The following is a 22,920-nucleotide window of genomic DNA, read 5'->3' as shown; positions in this document are numbered from 1 at the left end:
ATCAAGCAATCAAACTTGACCCTGACAAGTTTTCCTCCTGCTGAGGACTAGCCATGGATGTAAAATGCAGCCCTGCTGCGATCATTTCCAGTCCCATTTAAACCATAATCATGATGATTTCACGTTGACTAGATTCCCATCGGGAGGAAAGCATTGACAACAGCCAACAGCCCCTGTTAGGAGACAGCTTGGGAGGTGCTGGGGCAGCAGCAGAAGAGAAGGCATGGGGACCTGAGCCCAGGCAGGCAGAGCCTGGCCCTGCAGCCTCTAATCTCCCCCGGGGCGCCAGCAGGCTCTGTCAGGGGCTAAAATTGCTCCGTGTTGCAATGCTGGAAACTCAGAGCCCAAACATGTGATAATGAATAAGGAGGGGGATGTGTTGCCACCACATAAACCAGAATTTTTTTTTAATTGGGCTTCTCATCTTTTGAGTCTTAGAAACAGCATTATAATAACTTCTGTTTAAAGAGACAGTTTAGTTGTGAAATTCAAGTACTTGAAAGCATAAAAGTAGTAATAGCTTTGAGATTTTTTCACTACAGCTTTTAGCTCTTTTTCCTAAATGACCTATCCACAGGACAGAAAAGAAAGAAATGACAGACAGCAAACATCAGATCAAGTTTTAAACTAACAAGCTTTGATCATAATTTGTGACTGCATAACTTTACCATTTAAATATTTTTCCTTTAAACGTAGTCTCCTTTAAACTTATAAAACTAGTATGTAACTTAGCAATAACTGGTTTAACTGGATTGTCAATAACCAGATGCAAAGACTGCCTGTTAATCAGTATTCTGACTCATATACATACCATTACCATATATACACACCTTTCTCTCTATATATCAAACTATGCATATATATAATGGAATATAACTGAAAGATTAATCAATATTGGACTACATGAATCCAGATACACAGAAGTTCATACTTTTGAAGCCAACTTCTTAAATGTAATCTCTATTGCTTTTAATCACGAGGGCATTGTTCAATTGACCTATCCATAGACACGTTATATATCAATAAAATAATAAAGAATTGACTCATTAAGCCTGAATACTTAAGAGATCAAGATTAAGACCCACACAAATACACCGTAATGTAACATTAAGTGCTGCTCAATTAAAAGTAAGAAGTAAAATGCAAATGGGAATGTAATAGTTAAGGTTCCGACAGCCACATTAACTGAGATATGTGGTGTATCTTGTAATCCCTACTGGATAGTTTGTAATGAAAAATCACATATTATTCAACATAATTACCAGGGGAAAAACAAGAGTGGAAACCAAAAAGATGTGCTGTACTCTATAGTTAATAATTCCTTTGAGACAATGTTTGTTTTTTTAAAAATATGCAATATTATTTGACAGTATTACAAATGTTATTATCATACAAATGCACACAAGCTTGTATGCATAGACACATAAGTTAATGGGGCTGAAATTCCAATACGTAATTTTTCTTAAGTATCAGTAGCAAATTATAACCCAAAATAATGAACAGGCCCATTGATACCTCTTTGTTTTAGAAGAAACAAACGCAGGGTCTATTTGCTGCACTCTCTAATTTTCTTAGCCTCAGCATAATCACATTTTAAGTACTGACAGAGGCAATCAGTTGTGCACTCTAATGTTATAATAATACCCTAGTTGAGAGCAGGTTAATATTGATTAACATCATTAATAAATAAAAAAAAAGTAATACACTTAGCTGTAAAATACTAATTATATTTAGGACGTATTCCACAGCGCTTCTGAACTCTCCAAGTGCTGTACAACCAACCACTTGCCTACCACTGAGAGATGGGGAACTATTAGCTGCTTTATTAACAGAAGGAATCTGAGGAGAGGAGGGCCTGGCCATGGATAAAGCTTTTTGGAACACTTAGGTTACACATGCGGGCTAGTCTAGAGGCAGCATGGCCACATTCATGTGGGTGTACCTCTGCGTTTCTGTTCAGAGCAGGGTCAGATCAGGTGAGTATCAGCGGCTCTTCACTCCAAAGAATGAGACTGGAGGGAGCCTGCAGTAACAAAAAGCCCAGAAACGTGTATAATGCAGACGCCACCTCCTCAGCACCAAATGCCTTGTTCTACACAACTCACTGCTTGAGTCCTCACTACCAGCAGACGTACACACAGCTGGTGGGATCCTGCTGGAGCTGGGAAGTGCTGCACTGATGCAATCACACTGAAGGTCCCCAGCCAGCCCTGAGCAGCCCTCTGCCATGCACACCCCATCACTTACATGCCTTCTATTCATCCTTCATGACTCCGTCCCCCACGGCCACCTTGGCAAAGGAATAAGGAGCTTCCTGTGCTCTTTGTTAATCCAGCATAAGCAGTCGTTGGTAAACAGCATCTGCTCTACCGCCCCCTGGGACAGAGTGGCACTTGGAGGAGGGACAAGTGGGACGTGAAGACAAGCTTGCCCCTCCACACAGGGCTGTAAAGGCTGAGGTAACCGGTCTGGCTTCAAGTGGCCATATGATGGAACCGACCCTCATCCCCTTGACTCAGAGCTCCTCAGGAGGAACACTACCATGTGTTCCTCTGCACCTATAACCAGGCTTGTCAGTGCCTAAGCTGAGTTGCCATGTCTTACTCTTGAGACCGTTCCTGTAGTCATGGCTACATGTGATGCCTGCAGCAGAAGGTGAAAAGACACCACTGTAGTGGAAAGCTCCCTTCAGCAACAGCGACACTCCATGCCAGGGGAGGAAAAACAGTGGTGTTGCAAAGAAAGCTGTCTTTGCTTTTCCAGGCTCCTCTGGGCATTATATTGTTAAAGAGTCAGTGGGGATAATGGTGGGAAGGGCAGCATGGAGACAAGCATAAAGAAAAATATGTGCACAGGAATTGCAGTTATTTATTGTTTACTACATTCTGAACAAGCACAGTATTGTAAACTGATTTTTTTCTAAATAACAAGAGATTCTGCAGGAATGACTTATCTAACTGGAAGGATAAAAGAAGTGCTTTATTTTGTCTGCATGAGCCTTTGGTGTGACTGTCAATAGCACCAAATGTAATCATTACTGGAGGGATAAACTACTTATCTGTGACCTCACATAATTTTCAGATACGCTTCAAAATAGCTTCCTGCAGCATGCCAGGGAATAAATCAGTACTGGGAAACAAGAGAGCAGAGCAGAGCCGAGCCTGTGTAACATCACCTCTGCTGACAGGCACCTGCAAAAAATCCTCCTGCCGGAGCACAGCAACAGTCCTGTGGGGGACTCGCAGGTTATACTTCAGCTGTGGGTTTTACGTAGGTGAAAATTTCAGAGTGCCTGTTCAGAAGCACAGTCATTTCTCTCTACAGGCCTCAGGAAACTTCAACTCAAGTAAATAAAAAGGAAACAAATTATATTACCAGGATATCACGAAACAATTATTTGTAAAGGGCGTTGAGATCATCTGAAGAAAACGTTACAGAACTATAAAGTTCTTCTCACTATCACAGCTATATAACAAGATCTTTTACTACTTTATGTTCTAAGTGACCAGTAGAGACAAGTTTCTGACATTAAGACCAACACAAGCATCTACTTCTGGAAGATATAAAATATATATAATATATAAGATACTTCTGGAAGATAGAAGTTTATTTGCATATCACATTCTAATGTTGGTCTGTCTCCATAGGGCTATAAAACTGTTGTGCCTTTAACATTTTCCCTTGTGACTCATATTTGCTAATAACAACAGAGGACTGTTTTAGCTCTGTTTTTAGCAACAATGACACTATTAGTGAGCACTTAATCAAAAGAAGATTTTTTTTTTTCATTTCCTCAACATGCAAAGAAATTTTTGTTATGCAATGAACTGAAACAAACCGAGACTAAAGACAAAGTAGAAAAATACGGGGAGTCATTACAGTCTTACATTTCTGTCAGCAGAAAGCAGTTGGTAACTGGCCAGGCATCGGGATGCCTCGTCCCCTGAGCTAAGTTTGGACCAGACACCCACTTGACTTCCTGTCTGAGCGTCAGGTCGCTGCTGGCTGCAGAAGGAATTCCAGTCACTCCTGATTAGAGAGAGACCAAACGGCCTTACTTTTAAAGAAAGGTGACGACAGTACTCTGCTGAAAACCTGCTTTTCAGCACCTCCCATCTTTCTTGAGATGCAGGAGCTGGGAAATTCACTCTTCCGGACTTCTCTGAATCCTTCTCGCTGCAGTAATTGTATTTGAGGGGCAGCAGTAATAGACAATTCGAGGAAGTTATCCTCCCCTCTGCAGATGTTGACTCTCAAAAAAAAATCCTACTGTTGCATCTAAATTCAATCTATCTACCTATAAGGCAGATAAGACTGCAAAATGAAACACCTGAGAGCTGGAAAAGGCTTAAATTAATGTTGTCTATGCAGTTTTGTCTTCCTTGTACGTACTAATGATACATGACTTAATTGCACAACCACATGCCACACTTCTACCCTCCTTGTAGTAGTTACGGAATACTCCTTATTATCTTCTTTATTCAATGTCTTTTTTTTTGTTACACCTCATCTAAATAGCCTGAACACTTAAAATAGGGATTTCCTTCTGACTATACCTGTGGTACTCTCCTCATAGAATCTCAATGTTCTACAAGTGTTGAAAAATTTAATTTTACAAGGTCCCCCAGGAGAGAAAGTAACAGTATCACCCTCATGTGGTAATCACATAAGGCATCTAGAGATCAGTGCCAAAACCTGTTGACTGTCTCCTAAATTTGGAGTTCCAGCTCGAGACATCAGGAGTGACATCTTTCCACAGAGCTCAGCAATTCTCTCTCTTCAAAGAGCAACACATTCACTTTCAGGTCCTTAAGTGGCTATTTTGAACTAATGCAGACAGGGCCCCAGATGTTCCTCTTTGATACTCAGGAAATAAACAAAGGCTGGATGTGACTTTGCAAGTCTTGCGCAGAAACCCTGTAGCAGGACCAGGGATAAAATCCATTATCTAGGACCGAACTCAGTTTCTCTAATCGTAAGAGCCTTCCATTTCTATCCTGCAATTTCCTGCCACATTTACACCTTGCTGAAGTACTACAAACAACATCCTCACACAATTTGGGCTTTTTAGAGATTAATGTCCTACTCATGTCACAGATAAGGCAGGGATCTTGTAGCAAACTTAGCATGTGATCCTCTAATTAGAGACAGCACCATAAGAACAGAACCATTTTTATGAGCCAATAACTTACTCAGTTTTGGTTACTTCAGGACAACTTGCAAAATCAAACCAAATTTCCAGAATACTTCCAGCTGCAAAGCACGATCTAAGTTTAGACAACAAGTGTAGTACTTCCCTTCTATCCAATTGCTTAAGGTTAGGCTTCCTATTCAGTTTCCATTTCTAGCTACAATTAGCATTCATTCATTTCACAGACAGGCTCAGCAGATCTCAATATTATCTTTCTGGCCCCTCCAACCCACTGAAACTGCCCAGTGGCCAACAAGGAGGAACTGACACAGAAGCAGCCATACAGAAAAGATGCTGCTAAAACTGAGCAGAAATTACAACTGCTGGTAAACATGGGTAACCAAAAATAAAAATTGATTTTAACAGTTGATTTTCAGCAGAAATAAAAATAAATTCTACCAAGACTGCTCGGAGGAGACTGTTCTAACCACAAGGTATATGACATTCCAGCTGTTCTGATGCTATTTCACTTCATAGAAATACATAAAAAAAAATTTCATTGAACCACAAAGAGCGTCTAAGAAGGATTTTTATAACATCCTAGTCAGGACACTCAGTTAGGAAATGGAAGCTCTTGGTTCCACCTCATGCTCCAAAAAATGTTTCAATATTTTTCCAGAGACCAAAGCAGCTTCAAACAAAGAACACTGCCCCAAAATGCTGGGGCAGGGGCAGGGGAGGTGAGGGTATGCAGCTCCCAAAAGGAAACTAATTTTCTGGTACTTCAGGTATTTGTTTCCTACAGCAGAGACAAGAACAAACTCCCCTGACCCATAACTATGATATGTACTTTTCCAGCTAAGCTGCTAAAGCAGCTTCCCAAGGCTCTGGTGCACCTTGATACAATGAAGACTGAATGAAGACTGAATCTCTCCATTTACACTGATTTCAAAATGCACTACCACTATGGAAACCCCTTCCCTCTTTCTTTTATATTTCTGTTTCCCATTTCAGTTTGATAAGAATCAAAATAGCTTTCAGTCATAATACCTACAGGTAAAACAGGGCAGACTTAATTCAACTCCCTGAATTTGAATGCTTGATTTGCATCTTTTAAATTTTTAGCTCATTTTTCACTATGTTGTATGTTCTCCTAGTCATATAAAGAAAACAACAGATTTCCTTATAGGCAGAGAAGTCAGCAGGACCTAGACCTCCACAGTCATAACAGACCTCCTCTGTGCAAGCTAAAGGGATAACTGGTAGCAGCGGTAACAGGCTGTTGTTCCTGGAGTAGGATCTAGTAGACAGCAATAAAGAAATACACAGGTACGTTCAGTTATTTGTAAATAGCTCAGAGTTTAAATGTCAATGCCTAGGGCAGGGCTGACTGGGAACCAGCTCCAGCTCTCATTACTTGGTGACACCATTACAGTACTTTCTTGAATGATTTCTCTATGTGAAAACCGTCATAAAGTTCTTAGGTGCTCAAAATTAATTGGTCCAACAAGCAACTCTTGACACTGTTGAACCTCTTTCTTTACACCTTGTTCTCCTGAAACACTGATCCACTTGTAGAAGTAGCTTAACTAGAAAAGCCAACTTATACACATCCAAAGCCACTGACACTTACCTCTGTCATTAGAGTAATGAAACACAGCAGGCTTTTTTGATTTATATGGAGCTGCTCTATTAGCTTTAGTATAAGTATATGATTTTACACCTTTTTTAATCCAAGTTTATAGCTATCTACTTGTGCAACTGCAGACCACACTTGTACCTTTCTAGAGAAAAATATAAAACTGGACTTATCAGCATGTCAGTTGGGCATCAGATTGGCAAAGCATGTGCCATGGCAGGACTTGTTGGGGTTAACTAGCCAGCCCTTAGAGATAAATAAGATCTAGGGCAGGGGATCTTGAGCTAGAGCCAGAAGCCTGTTAGCTGCAGAAAACATTAGGCAAGCTGGGGAACTTGAACTTTGGATAAAGGAAATGGACAATGCCAGGTCTTTTTTCCTCTTTCCTTTTGTCCTCTTGATTGGAGTAAGGAACTTCTTGGTGTCTCCAAGATTTCTATAAAAATGAATCCTGAACTCACATGTTGGCCAACTAATACCTGGGTTTGTATGAATCTATAGGGTATGCGTGTTTATATGTAGGGTGTGTTCGTAACTTTATCCTTGTATACACACAGAGAAATTCTATACACACTTGTAGAAAATTATATATAGAGAGGAGGTGTATGTGCTTGTATCAGCTTACAACGAATATATTTTGGTCACTTTTAACTGAGTCCAGTGCCTGTGTCAACCTGCACTTTCACAGCTGAGTCAATGAATTCACATACCTTTAGGGAAACAGAGATACAGCAACTCAGATTCAGTCACACAGATGACCTGCATGTGCTGCAAATGCAAAGGAATGCTAGTCTTCTGAAAGAGCTACTGACTGTTGTGTATCTATATGAGAAAAAAATACAGGAAGTCATAGTTAAAGTAAAGAAATACCCACCCATTCAGGAGTATTAAGGTTTTGCTGAGCTGGCACAGTTCCGTAAGTTGGAATAATCACCTGGTTCAGTTCCAAGACTAAAAATAAACATAAAAAATTAAAACATTTTAGCATTTTGTGTGATAGGTGTTTTGGGGTTTTTTTTACATTTTATTAATGGTTTGTGGAGAAGCCACTTTATTGCACTTTATTTAGTGTTTCAGGAACAAAATGTTTGTGTCTCACACTTCAGTTATAATCAGCAGGTGGCAAAAGAGCAAAACATAAATTTTACCAGTATGACAAGCTAATGCTAAGAGAGCATCCTGACCAAGCAACAGTGATGTAATGCATCCCTTTGCTAGTATGTGTTATTTAGTGTTTCAGAAACTCTATCCACACTCTATCAGTAGTTATGTTTTTCAATGAATAAGGGTACCAGAACTGGCTCCACCTGCACAAATAACCCTTGCTCATGCTGACTGTCAGGCAATAACAACAGTACCAGGGAATTATTCAGAAATCCTGGAATGGGTGTGATACAGGAAGTGATGCTGTAACATTCACTCTATAACAGGAATGATTTTCACATAAACTAATAACACACCTACAAGTTCAATGTGTATTGATGCCCCAGTTACTCCTCACACATTTCTCCAATACCTGTTAAAAAACAACAACTTGCAAACTGAATTGGTTTCCTGAAAATACAGCATAAAATAAAAATGATCTTGTGAAGTATGCTACTCCATGATACCATTATCAAGCACACTGGGAAAACTGGCCACCAGATCAAGCACTGGATAACACACAAATTCATCCTAATAAAGCTGCTGGAAATGTTACACAAGCTCTACAATCACTGCAAGGTAATGGCTTTAGTTTCTTAAATATTTTTGGTCTTAAGAAGAAGCCAGATAACATGCTGAGGCTGAAGGTAACATCAAGTAGCTGAAGGCAGAAGGCTGCTTTCTGCCTATGCATGGCAGGCAGATGGACACCATGTGTTATTTTTAGATCCTTAAAATAGAGAGGTGTCTTGGTTAAGTCTGTCCTGCACTGAAGAAAATGTCATGGATATCAATGGTACCTAAATGCCAGTGTTGTCTGGAAAGAATAGCCTCAACTTATGAAAAAATACTACAATACTAAAAGAAAATCCCCAAACTCTAAAATAATCTAATCTATAGTACTCCTAGGATAGTTAAACACCCATTATATACAATGTCAAGATAAACATAACTGATACACCTAGTGTGGTTTGGTTTGGGGTTTTTTTTGGCTTAAAAACTTCGTTGATATGTGGCCAAACTCTCAAGAATTTTTAAGAAGCTTTTTTTCACTGATGATGCTCATTTATACCAGCTGAAGATATGTCAAAACGCTTAGAGAACAACAAGGCTGCTCTTTACAAATCAACATAATTCTCTCATGGCCTCTAAGTAGCTGAATTCTCTAGTTTAAATACTCTTTCACAGAGTTTGGTAGGGACCTAATTCCAGATGTTGAGCTGTCAGTTTCCAGATCTCTACTGTGGTGATAGTATATACTCTAGGGAGGAGACAAAAACAAGTCCATGAATTTTTCCATCAACATCGCTTCAGAAATTTGAGTCATAACCCAAAGGTTGGCCCAGTTGAATAATCAAAGTCCATGAGCTCTCAAAACCATTAATGTCTTTAGAAACGTTTCCTCTCATTTAAAAAAAGAACAGAAAAATGTGGACTAGTGCAGCACACAAATGGTGAGATCATAATATGAGGACTCAGAAAACATGAGCATATCTCAGCTGCTACTGCAAGATTGCTGTGCACATCATTGTATTTTAATGGGTTCAGCTCAGACTACTGTGAGAAGGGTAAATATATATTCTTGATGCCAGTGTGGGCATCACCCTACATTCCTTAGGGCATTCTTTATTCTCTATCTGGACACAAAGATATCCAGATACAAAGGGCTTCTGAAAACCCACAGAAAAGGGAATGTTTCTGCCCACATATAATGGGTAGAATGAAGGAGAAATATAAGTATCTTGCTTTGAAATATAAACATCTGCTCTGAAACTCTGTGTGCCATTACACGAAACAAGCAGATGTGAACACAGACACGAAGACTTCTGCCAGTCATGAGTTAAAAAGGCCTTTTTGCTAAGTCCTCACAATGTGTAACTACACACCCCTCATCGGTGCTGTCTAGAAATCCCTTCAGCCAGAACTGAAGAGAAGGGGGAAACATGGCATTCACAGCAGGAAGGATAACTCCAGTTCTCCCAAATCCTGATGGATCTGGAGGCGGCCAGGAGTATCCTCTGTAGAAATATATACATGAGTAAAATTTGCTTCTGCCACAGTGTCTCTGGCCAGCATATCTTCCCCACAATATGGTGAGTGTCATGCACACTTTAGAATTTTATCAATACTTAACATCTTAACGCATTTTTACTTGAAATACTGCTCAGTACAGTCCCTGGGTCATTGGTCCAATGAAAGGATTCATTCAAAAGGGACCTGCCACTCTCACTTTTTATGGGACATTAGCCCCAAACTTCTCTCAAATTAAATACAGATTAATGTTTGTGTGAAGCCAAAAATACAAAGCCCTGACGCTACCTGAATGTGTACTTAGATAAGATTTGTTGTGGCAGTGGTTTGCAAGGACAACTGTGCCAATTGTGCATTTTTTAACTGGAAAAGACCATTCTAGTCTCTCAGAAATACAAAAATGGTACCTGCAAAAACTCAGCTTTGCCAGAAAAAGCTGCACCCAAACAAAGTGCTTTTCCTACCCCCAAATTCACTTCATTTATTTCTCCCACCTCCCCTCCAGCATTATGGTAATGTCAGTTTTAAGTATGGAGGACAAGAAAGAAAATTGCAGTACAAAAGTTTGGGGCTGGACATTAGGAATAACTTTCTAACAGTGAGAACAGTAGAAGAAACTGCCTGGGAAGGCAGGTGAGGTCATGTGAGGTCTTCAACATCAGAGATTCTCCAGTACAGATTAATTAAATATCCTTGAACAATCTAAGCCAAGTTGAATCTGGTGTGAACCTTAGGAGGATGGCCTAGATGAGCTTTTGGGGTCCTTTCCAGACCCAGTTTCCTCTGAGTGTAAGTCTGGTCATAGTGTTCTCATAGTTATGTCCAAAAAGACCACTGGGCTGAGATTTTATATTAACATAATAGTTCTGCTAACCCATTTCTTCTTCAGAAGCATTATCACTCCTATTAAGGTTTGGGTCAGAGCACATCAAGTGTAGATGCTTATGTTCTACACTCACTCAAGTAAAGCAAAGAAGTTGTAAGGGAACTAAGAAATCTACTGGATTTGTGTTGGCATACTCTGGTTTTAGTTGACTGATACATCAAGTTCTATCTTCAAGCAATCCTGGCAACATATGCTTTTGTCAGAACTTTTTATCTGATTTCTTTGAATTGTAATAATAGATTTTGAGTTCCTGCTCGGTAATATCAGATGGTCTTTCATCTCGTCCTTACAAAAGATGCTGTTGTAAAAATTTCAAGTACTGAATATGTACATGTCACTTTACAAGAACATCTCAGTGATACCTGAGCTGCCAATATATCAGCAGTATTTCCAGCTGCCCAGAAATTGTTCTGCCATCCAGGACACTGAATTGTGCTGTCAACATTTCACACTTTACCTCAAATATGTCTATACACACGTACTAAGAAGTCTGTGTTAATCCCAAGCTGATTCTTTATAACCTGTGTACATCCCATGCTTTGGGCCAGGCCATGGCAGATGAATCCTGCTGTTCCATCTACCAGTGACTGTTTTATGAGCCTTCTCTATAGCTTTGCTTTCTCACAGGTTGGCCAGGATTTCTGACTGGATTGAATAAAGATCCTAAAATTCCTTGAGAGCCAACGTAAAATGTTCAGTCTTTTCATTAGTTAATTGGTATTAACAGTGAAGACTGGTTTTGTAAGTTCAGTGATCTTCTCATTGAATAATTCAATTTTAAAGGCTTTCATGAACATTGTTACTAGCAATCTCTACCTATTGCTATGGCAGAGGTGAGAGGCTATGGCACACTGATAGGCATGGAAGCTGCTCTCCCTATGGAATAAATATAAAGAAGAATTAAACCTTTCCTTGGAGTCTGAAGAGTGAAATAATAGATGCTGCCCAAAGCACAGGCAGTAGGGATGAAACAGTTTTTTTGAGACTGTAAATTAAGAGGCTGAGAATGGAAAGAAAGCAGTATTCAGAAGTGAAAAGAAAGATGCTGTCTAAAAAAACATTAATGACAAGAAAACCACAAAGATTGGATAAGCTGCTGTTTGAAAAAAACACTGGGCTTGGCTCTATAAGCAAGGACATTGTCAAACATGCCTGAAGTTGCCAAACTTTTTGTACCAAAGAAATTCTTGACTACCATTGATTTCCTCTCTAATGGAAATAATCAAAGGTGAAAAAGGGCAGCAGCACTCTTTAAGCTTGTAAATCACCTACATAAGCCAAATTAACAGGCACAGAATTATTCTGAGAAGCCAAAAGGTTTTACAACACATTCATAGTACCTGGTACTTCACTTCCCTCAACAAACCTGTGAGACATTGCAAAGGACAAGATCTCAGCCCTGGCACTGCACATGGTACCTCATGAGCAATCATAAATGTAAACCCAGGAAGCGATGCCTGGAATCCCCAGGCATTGTTGCTTTGCTATAGATATCATATTGCCTCTCACTTCCCTCAGAGTATTTTGTAACAGTACTGACTGTCTGTCACAGAGTTTTAAAAAAGTGGAAGTCCAAATCCTGGTCTTACAGGTGGAAAAATAAATTTATAGAATATTGTGCTCTCAAGTACAAAACTGATGTGTCTCGAGAATATCTGCTCAGACCCTCCCCGTGGATTTGCCTGCTGCATAGAGTGCCTCCTCCATATGCAGGGAACTTTACAGTATGGTTACAGAAAAGAAGTTGTTGCAAAACTAGACAGCAGTGCTGGGGCACATCAACTTACTTGTGTTACTTGGCTGCATGATGCTGTCCCACAGCAAATGCAGGTGGAAAGCACGGGCGGAAAGGGCAGCAGGTATTTACCAAAGGAGAACACTGACTAGATGGCGTGCTTCAAACCCACACTCTAGCTTAGCTCACAGTACTGCCCTCATGTAGCCGTGCTTTAGACAACAACATTCACTGCATATAGAAATGTAGAAACGTAAGTACACAATTAGACACACTTAGGGCTTTTAGCCCTTAAATAGATTGTGAAGAAAATAAATATAATAACAAAATACTTCACTGACTGGAAAATACCAGGAAATATTTACATGCAATTTTTATCCAAATCGACACATTCTCTGAAATGTTTCTTTGGTAGCCCTGTCACCACATCAGAACAGGAAAACTAGTCATTAGTAAAGTCTATCTGTTCTAATGAAAATCAAATGAAAAGACCATATCAGGTTTGCCACTGTGAGACTCAGAGAACTGGATGGAGTCAGATTGTTCCCATCTGCTGGGATAAACAAGAAGATCCAAAGACAGTGGGCTTTGCCCAGATACTGCTTTCTAAGTAGAGCTGATCCTGCATCACACACTTCCTCAGAAAACAGACCAACACTGTGGTAGTATCTCCCCATCTTGGCAGGCTGCAGTCATGCTAGCAGAAGATCAGTTTTGTGATACCATAACGCATTACACCCAGGAGGCAACCAAGCAAAAGCCCCACCTCACAGGTACTGTCTCAGAAGCCATGAGAAGGCATGAGGTAAAATACTGGATATGAACTGAGTCCTGGAATGAATAAAAACTACTCTGAAGAGCATCATGTAATCAAGTCAAATTACTTTCACCTTATTTCATAATAAAGAACAAACCACTGTTGTCTGTAATAAAACTAATGTTTCAGAGAGATTAATCTTCTCAAAAAGGATATTGACATATCCAAGACAGGGTACCATGTGAAGAAATGGCAATCACTTTATCATAATTGTGGAAATAAGAATAAGGGGAGAGCATCATTAGCAGGTGAATCAGTCTGCAGATCCAGAGTCACCTTGAATATGAGCTGGGGACTGTAGCAAAGCCACTGTCCTGAAAGAGACTTTATGTAGATAGCAGCTTCCTTAAGAATGTCCAGCCAGTCTCTTGGTCCAAAATCAATAAAATTATGGTACTGAAGTATATGATTCTGTCCCGGCTTTTGGGGAGAGATTTATGCCATGTTGTTTTAAATGCCCCAGAAGATCAAAAAAGGTGGAAACTGATAATACAAAGGAGTTTCCCTCCTTTGTATTTGTTAAGATTATGCTTTTCCAAATCTTAACACTTACCCAGAAAGTAAAGACATTGTTATAAACATGACAACAAGCTCTGGGGCTATGATTAAAGAAAACTTTGAAAATATGCTATTTAGACTAGACAAAACAACTGCTGTCCTTCCTGTTAATTTATATCAGATTATATATAGTAATATACTGATTTTATATATGTATAAAATTAATCTAAGAGTAATTACTAAAAAAAGCCTATCAGAACAGATCACAATCCGTTTTATGGGCTGATCATAGACCAAGTATTTTTTTCAGTTAAATGTAAACTATTCAAACCATATGAAATCTGAAGTTGAATTTTTCTGGAAACAGAAACTGTTGGACTGATATACTGTTTTTTGACAGCCACAATCTCTTTTGCTAGTGCAGAATATTTATTTATTGTAGTTTATTTCGTATGTTCAATTCATTGTATAGGAGTACTCTCAGAGCTAAGAAACTATTTAGGAGTTGAAAAAGCAAGAATATATATTTTCCTTTTTAAATATATTAATGAAAGGAAGAAAAGAGACAATGAGATCCATAGCTCCAAAACAAAAATAATCAAGGCCATTAAGTTCCTTGAGCTACTTCCTTTGTTAAAAATATCCGTTTCAAAGGTAATATATCATTGATGATCTTGTTCCTTATATATCAAGCCATATATAAAATAGTAGCATTTCATCACCTAAACAATTTTAAACAAAAAAAACCCCCAAAATCCTCCTTAGCTAGGATGATATGTTAACCTAATTTCTTTCACTTCACAGAATAAATGAAAAAACACAAAGAGTTAAGGATGTCTTAGGGTAATCTGCCAAAATGTAGTCTGATCTTTTTACCTTGCTCTTTGCTAGGTGGAGACATTATTATCGGGATGGTTAAGGGTCTGTCTGGGTTGAAGTGACTTTTCCAGATTAGCTCTTTTCTGGGATACAGTCTTTTCTTCACTCACATATGAGGGCAGTCATTATGATCACAAATTATCAATGGTTTCACCTCATTCTACTGGCTTGCATTTATTAAGTTCAGTTATTTGATTGGTATGTGTTTAAATTAGTTTTATTTCATACCTGTAGACCCTATTTGAAGAATGCATGCTACTAAATGCCATAGTCTTCACTTTCTGAAAAGTTATGTATCTGAAGTGAAATTGAATTATTTTTATTGTAAACTATACTTTATTACATATTATTTATAGTTAATAAGAGATCTAGATATCTGCCTTCCATGTGAAAATCTTGTTCTCTTCTTATGGTCATCTGCAGTCTTACAGCACATGAGAAAACTGATGACAATTAGAAATATCAAAATGGCTTTCCAAAGCTGCAAATAAGTTACATTCTTTGTGCACTCACATAGAGCAGATCAGCAAGTATCATCAACCCAAAACCTAATCTATGCCACATAATAAGAAAAACATTGATTTTAATTTCAGATGCCCAAGCATACCCAATATGAAGCTACAGATGCTGTTGGATCACAAAGGAACTGAAATGGCTGTCTTGGAAGATGATTCTTTCTTGTTTGAAAGACTATTCTTTCCATTAAGTTATCTTCTCTTACAGCTGTGCAAACAAAGAATTGGGAACATGTGGTATGACTTTCAAAAATAAATATTCTTTCATGACTAACCCTAAACAGGAAAACACTCAGTTGGAAATACAATACAGAGTATTGCTAGTGTAACACCCCATGTCCTGAAACAGCCATCTCAGAGTCAGGATAGCTCACCAAACATAATAAAGTAATTAGCAGGCGGCTATAGAACAAGAAATTAGACTTTGTTGAAATGATTCTGCTGATAGCAGTGCCTACATATTTAAGAGGCACTGAATTGGAAGGTTTAAGGGGCTCAGTAACCAAATCGTCAAACAGTTCTTATGTGTTCAGAGCTCAAAGTGGGACACTTGCCCAAAAACTGTGGCAAAAATCCTGAAGCATTTCAGTGAGACCTGGAATAGCCCCAACTTCAGTTTCAAAAACAAACACCGGGCTAATGGCTTTTTAGTTACAATTCTGTGAATCCAGAGTAATCCACTGAAATGCAAATGCTGGCTCCTGGTTTTCACTGCTGCAATGTAAGCCAGAACCAACCTGTCTGCATCCAGTCTGCACATCAGACACCAGTTGACTGTAAATCACTGCTGAAATTCAGTTGCTAATTAGACTATTCTAAATGCTTTTTCTGAAGCTAAACAATTTACCCACCTTCAGCTGAAATGGTTGTCACAAAGAATTATTTTGGCTCTCATCCGTCAATAGGCCATATATAGATATAGAAACATTTTTTGGGTTTAGAATGTATTAACACACCTACCTGCTATAATTTTAAACAATATATGGTATAGTTTTTGGTTGTACACTGAATGCATACATGTCAAACAGCTAGCTAGCTTTGTCAGAATACAAAATAATGTAATAAACTGATTAAGTCAGAAGGCTTCAGAGTGGTAATCTTCAGACATTAACCTCATGTTGGAATATAGGCTTGAATCATTCTCTCTTTGCCACAAACACCTTCTTATAATCTATTAAGTAATTTAAATATATTAAAATGATGCAACAAATGATCCTTCTTAAATTTTTTAATTAAGGGCTGTTTTGTTTTAATTGTATATGGAGTCAGGTAGAAAACTGTTGTAATGTTGACTGCCACATGAGCCTGTTTCATGATTGATTCAACTTATATCACATTGTTACAAACTGAGGCACACATACATATATACCTTATTTCTTTAATTTTTAATAGTAGTGCAAACATTGTCATTTCTGCTATCAAAAATGCAAGTTCTTAGTTTCTAGGATGAAGAAAAATAACTACCTTGGTCACATTCAGAACATAAGACATAAGGGATCAGCTGGGTCACTGAATCCAGCAGCAGTTTACAGACAACTTTGATTTTTAGTTTTTCTTTTCTTGGAATCATCTGTTTAACTCTGAAAAGGGGATCAAGAAGAACACACTGCTGTTTTTCTCTTGCAGTAAATAAAATCCAGGTGGCAGAATATGAGATCCACTAATTGTAAAAACCCAGAGGGTATTAGGACAGATTTGCAGAAGGTGTTAGGCATATAAAGTTACAGATAAATTCCTGCTGGGGTATTCAAAAGTGTCCGAGCAGATTGACAGTTTTTATGCCAAATTATATCAAACACAGTGTATGGTCCTTAGTGACCAGAATTAATCCCTCAATTTCATTAATCAATCCATCAATTTCATTAACTACAGTTAATGTTTCCTTTGCTTAATAGATTATTTTAAATGCAAAAGGTTTTATGAATGTACTTTCTTCTTAAGTATACAGCATATTTAAGATAGCTAATAAACATGTTGGCACGTTGTTTTTCTCTACGGTTAATTAACTCTACTTACTAACAAGATGCATCTAAATACAAGTTCAGAGTAAATAGTTATTATCTAGTAGATAAGAGAGAAGTCATTCAACAACAAATTAAAAATCAGAGTAAGTGTGCATTCTGCTATACACTTGCTGAAATGAATGTGTGTCTATGGAGTTAAAGAAGGGTTGTAGGCACCTAAAACAGGATTTGGGAGTAACCAAAACATTCAGGTCCAGAAGTACAAACCAAAAACACAGCTGTGCAGTTGCTGGCTAACAGGAGCCACCTGCCTCACTGTCATGCACTGCGGACATTTCCCCTGGGGGTCACCAGGGACTGGGATGGGGGGTAGCCCCTGTGGTGCCCTCAGCAATGTCATTACTCAGCAGAACACAACGGGTTTACTGTCTTAGCTGCTCTACCAATCAACAAGAAAAACCTCTTTTCTCTTAGAAAGCCTTTAAAATACAAATTCAAAACATGATTGAAAACTCTATACAGGTTACTACTTATTATGACCTGTAAATGAAATCACTAACTTCAGTTGTTCCACTTTGGTTAATACTGCTCTACTTCGTAGAATATGGTTTTCAGGGCTCTTCAAAAAAATAGAAATTTACAGCCAAATGTGGCAAGTGAGCAGATCAATGAGACTCCAAACTCAAACTCACAAACACTGAAATAGTGCTGGTTCAAGACTGTTTGTCATCACTGACGCTTATTTTAAAGAAGACAAAGGAAGGGAGTAGATGCCGGTCTTCCCATTTCAAAAGTGGTTCTTACTACGTAAAAGGTAAAAGGTACACAGCAATACCACTTGATCTAGCACAGGAGATGCTGGTGGATTTTAAAGCAAAGTAAGTAATTTTTCAATATAAAGCCCAAATTGTTACTCTTTTTTCTTGAGGACCCTACCTCCTTTTGTATACAAGATGGGTCTGCAATGAGGATGACTCCAGGTTTGGCCAAGGAAAAGAACTTGTCTGTCTAGACCTTTAACTTGTTTTTGCAGAACATGGATAGGATATAGAGACTATAGGAAGATTGAAAGGAAGAAAGATTATCTGATTGTCAAAGAATTTGCGTGAGGCCTTAGAGAAGTGGCCTATGCCCTAGCTTCGGGATCTAATACACATGATGCTGAGCAAGCTACTTGAACAAAGTTTTGCCCAGCTTTCCACAGCACAGTTTTCAAGCTAACTGCCCAGGGTGTTACAGCTGGAAAGCTCAGCACTTTTACAGCAGAGCTAGGCATTTGTCATGAAGTTAGCTAGAGAAATATGGTGCAGTACTTGGAATAGCAAGATTGGGAAATGCTCTTATTTCTGAAAAATCAGTTCCAAAGCTTCTGTGATTGGTGAACATATTTTGGATAACTTTGTGTGAAATGCAGTGAGTTTATCAACATAAACCCAGAATGGTGTTAAGACCTGATTGTACAAAAGTACATGAAAATGACGAGTTTTCTCACAGCCCTGCAGTAGACATGTTCTAGGGAGGCCTGCTAGTGGGATGTGGGTGTCTCTGTTCAGCGTCTTGTCTTCGCACAACCCATTCAGAAATGTTTCACATTCCCCACATCTTATCACTTCAGCAGCCTGCATACCTATCATGGGGTCTGGATTCCTGAAACTCCAGTTCTCCCTAAAAAGAGAGTTAGGCAACCTGACACTCTCATTCCTGTTGGATATAACGCTCAGATGTGGTAAAAGCACCACAGAAACACAGAGGAGGAAAGGAATGAAAATGCATGCTGTGAGAGGCTTGGATAATTTGAGTTAAACAAGGCTTGGAGCCATGCTCTTAATGAGGAAGACAAAAAGAAATCTGCAATTACTACCAGTTTACTGAATGAGCCAGTGGACTTAAAGGAAAAAAAGAACAGTGAGTGTGTAATTTAAAACTGTAACATGCATGCAAACAAATGGCAGGGAAATTGAAGTTGCCTGGGCAACGTTAATGCTCACATTGCCCAACTTCTAAGTCCTTGACTTTGTAACCTTAATGTTAACATTTTTCAGACATAATATATAATTAGCCACAGCCAATTAGTGATGCTATGGCTCCTGTTGGTAACCAGTAATATTTGCATTTAAATATGGAGAAAGATTACTGTTGGCTATACTGTATTATTTAATTATAAAGTCAGTTTAGAATGAAATTATATCTGAAGCATTTGAGAGATTCCCTTGAGCTGAAGTGATGGAACAATTACTACTGCAGTTTGGCCTGAGGAAACTTTGCTGAAAGTCTAGAATTTCACCTAAACAGACAATTCGATTAGCTGTCCATGTGTAGGAGCACTCTGCACTGCTGATGAGTAATTTAAAATTGCAGTTTAAGAAAAGAAATCATAACAACTATGGACACTTCTTAGCAACTCGCATATCAAATTTATTAAGTTTTAAAAGTCAGTTCAGAATAATGCAATTAGTGTAAATTCAGGACCATGATGGAAAAAAAACCCAGTGTGTTTTAGCTGATTACAATCACTATGAATAAAAAGTTCTGGTTTCTGCTGACAATTCATGATGCCCAGCCACTACAGCTGGGCAAGGTCTGACAGCTTCATGCCAAACAGCTGTGGCTTTGAAGACACAGAGGTTTCTAAATTACTTTCTGGAAAAAGAGGTATTAACAAGAAGGATGCATGAGTGCATGCAGCTTTCTAGTAATGTGGGCAGACTGATGGAAAATAAGAATATACTGTCTCTGCCTGGCATTGGAAAGTCGACTATACAACTGAAGGAAAAAAATAGATGCATGTGAAAATACCAACTTGAGAAACTTATACACAAACACATCTGGAAAATAGGAAGGCAATAAAAACAAACTCCAGAGTGATCACAAACATTTTTCCCTGGACTTTGAGAACCTGGAAGTAGGAGGAGGTAAGATCTCAACAGTCATTACAGTTCTCTTACAAGACAAGGATGGAAAACTGGATTTCTTTGGAGAAAGAATGCTGTACTGAAGGTCATGGTCATTTCAGTCACTGGTAAAGACCCCCCAGCTTTAGGTGACGTGAATGCACAGATCAGGCATTGCACATTTACCAGAGCAAGCCAATGCAGGGTGGTAATCTACTAGCTTTCTAAGGTAATGACACCGTCAGAGCGCACCTTTGGCTGCAATCAGCCTCTTGTTGGATGGGTGAGCTGTGATCTCGCTTGTGAGCCTGACTGGTGGCTTGTCCTTACTATGAGGTGTAAGAAGAAAATTCACCACTCACCTGTGGTGATTCAGCTGCAGGCCTTAGAGCTAGCTCCTGGCTTTTGTCCTTGGACAGATCGCCTGCTCCCAGTCCTCAACTTTATGTTATAATGGAGTCTTTGACCTATAGTCTGTCTTCTGTCCATGTTCTTGCCTTGCTTTTTGACTGTAAGGCTCTTCACCAGTTTTGCACAAGGTCAGTGACTTTTAAGAAACAGTGTGTGCACAGCTAAAGAAGAACAAGGGCACGTAAGAACACAAGAATGTGCTTATGGATTATCTCAGTGGTCCACCTAGCCCAGCCTACTGTCCCCAAGAGTAACCAATGCCGCTCTGGGCCAAAACCACCATTCAGTGTTCTGAAGTGTAAGATGAGGGCATGGAGGCAGTGAAACTCCTGTGGTATATGATCAGACAGAAGCAGTATCTTTTTTTTTAGATCATTTTATAGCTTTTTAATTAATTAATTTCTCTCTACACCTTTTGAACCTGCAACTTTCTTACACTTCTTTGCACTGGGAAGAGTGAGGACCAGTAAGTTTTGATTCTCCTCCACTCCATGAAGTGGCACAATAGAAATCTTCTCAGATATATTACGTATTACTACACACTCTGAGGCAGACACTATAGATAGCCAAGGAAAAGCATCAACAGTGTTGCACACGGATAGCAAGAGCTTTTTGAGTTCTTGATTGTGCAATGATGTTAATAATGTATTGAGTATCTAGATATATTTGTGCTTATAAGCAACATATATAGAGGGATCACTCCTTGGGTTATGTCATACTTCATATTTCAGCATGGTCACCCACCACCTTTGTGAATATGTCTTTCAGATTGGGAACAGTGGACACAGCTTTAGACCCACTAAAGTAAGCATATGATAGTGTGGAATAAAGTGTCATTTCTAGACTTCTCTAACAATTGTGGCACCTTCCTAGAAGATTAGCCATCCCACAGTGAGTATATTCAGTCTAACAACTCATCAGGAAAGAATGCAGATGAATTTTAAAGTACAAGTCTCCTTTTGATTGGCAGGTAGCATAAAATGTGGAAAATAGGTATTTTCATAGCTTATCTCAGGAGAAAGCAAGAAGAATTCAGGGCTATACACTAATGAGGCTGATGAAAAATGACTGGTTTTGAATCTTAGGTATTGTTCAGCTATAACAAAACCAAACAGCAAGAATAATGAGAAGTAAAAAGCCAAACAGAAATTCTTTTGTTTTCCTCCTGTCTCACCTATACCACAGTGTATTTCCACAAAATCTTAAAAAAAGCCCACAAAAGGGGAGGAGCAAGCTTTGCTTTGGAAAGCATGGAAAGAGATTTTACTTCGGTGTCTACAGAGTCCTGCTAAACTGTTTTACAATGTTATGAACATATCAGATGGCAGTAACACAGGAATAACCATGGGACTTGCTCATTTCATACCACATTGCAGATCTTCATGAAACCAAACAGTGCCAAGGGACCCAGACATACCCCTCTTCACAAACTCATTTCCACTGAGATTCCCCATTTCTTCAAAACAGTACAAATGAGAGGATGTAAAAAAACAGTTTTCAGATTAAAGAAAAAAACCAAGCAGCCTCTACAGAGTTGTTTTTCATTTAAGCTTGGGTAAGATTGCTTACACGTCTCATTATAACTGTAAGGAAAAAGCAAGTGTGATGGGCTGTTAGGAGGCTAGTCATAATCCCTTGATATTGGCTATGCTGAGTTTTGTTTTATTTTTAAGAGGAGACCAGAGTGGCTTTCCTGCAGATTCAATTTTTTGCATGGCAGGGAAGAAAAATGACCTTTTGAAATGTGTGAATCCAGCTCACAGACTGTAACACAAGAAGGTACCAATGAGGTCATCCAGTCTGATCCCTGTAACACAAACCAGAGAATCTCACCTCCTACTTCTTGTGTCAACTCCAACTTCTGGCGGAAGGCAAATAAACTTCTCCATTCCAAAGATATTACTAAACTGCAGCCTGATAGAATGAAATCAAGGAGGTCTCTTAAAACAGATAACAAATCAGGGTCCAGTAAATCCATCAAGAAAATCTTCTCTTTACACTTTATCTTAAGTATGGCCTTCACAAATCAGTAACTTGACATAAGGATATACTTGTTTATAACTCACTGAAGAACCACACAAGCTATGAAAGAAATGCTGCAAGCAAACATACAGAAACAGAAGAATCCAAAGACACACCAATATCCACTTTCTCTATACATTTTTTTAGACCTACCTGTATTTATAAACCAAAACTCACAGTGCCATTATGTTTAGAGCTATAAGTTTAAATGCAAACTAATTTTGGAGGGATTTAGCACTCAGCCCTTCTAACTGATTATTAGTTTTCTTGAAAGGCCTTAGAGTAACAGGTTGATGGAGATGTTGCAGCACATGAACTGATCTCAGAATCTTCTGCTAGAACAGTGAAAACATTACAT

At 38.8% G+C, this 22,920-nt stretch overlaps 1 protein-coding gene across 6 annotated transcripts in view; it reads right to left on the bottom strand.

Annotated features, from left to right (window-relative positions):
• Positions 1–22,920, bottom strand: part of ANO6 (anoctamin 6) — a 79,675-nt gene that overhangs the window by 43,352 nt on the left and 13,403 nt on the right. For all 6 annotated transcript variants that reach the window (XR_012629189.1, XR_012629190.1, XM_074870425.1 and 3 more), the window contains exon 2: positions 7,645–7,721. Coding sequence is in view for 4 of the 6 variants with exons in the window: in XM_074870425.1 (XP_074726526.1) it covers positions 7,645–7,721 (77 nt within the window). In the remaining 2 variants the exon portion in view is untranslated. The remainder of the gene's footprint in view (positions 1–7,644; positions 7,722–22,920) is intronic.

The sequence above is a fragment of the Strix uralensis genome, chromosome 5, assembly GCF_047716275.1.
Source record: "Strix uralensis isolate ZFMK-TIS-50842 chromosome 5, bStrUra1, whole genome shotgun sequence".
Lineage (NCBI taxonomy): Eukaryota > Metazoa > Chordata > Aves > Strigiformes > Strigidae > Strix > Strix uralensis.
This window is presented reverse-complemented; position numbering and strand designations above follow the sequence as displayed.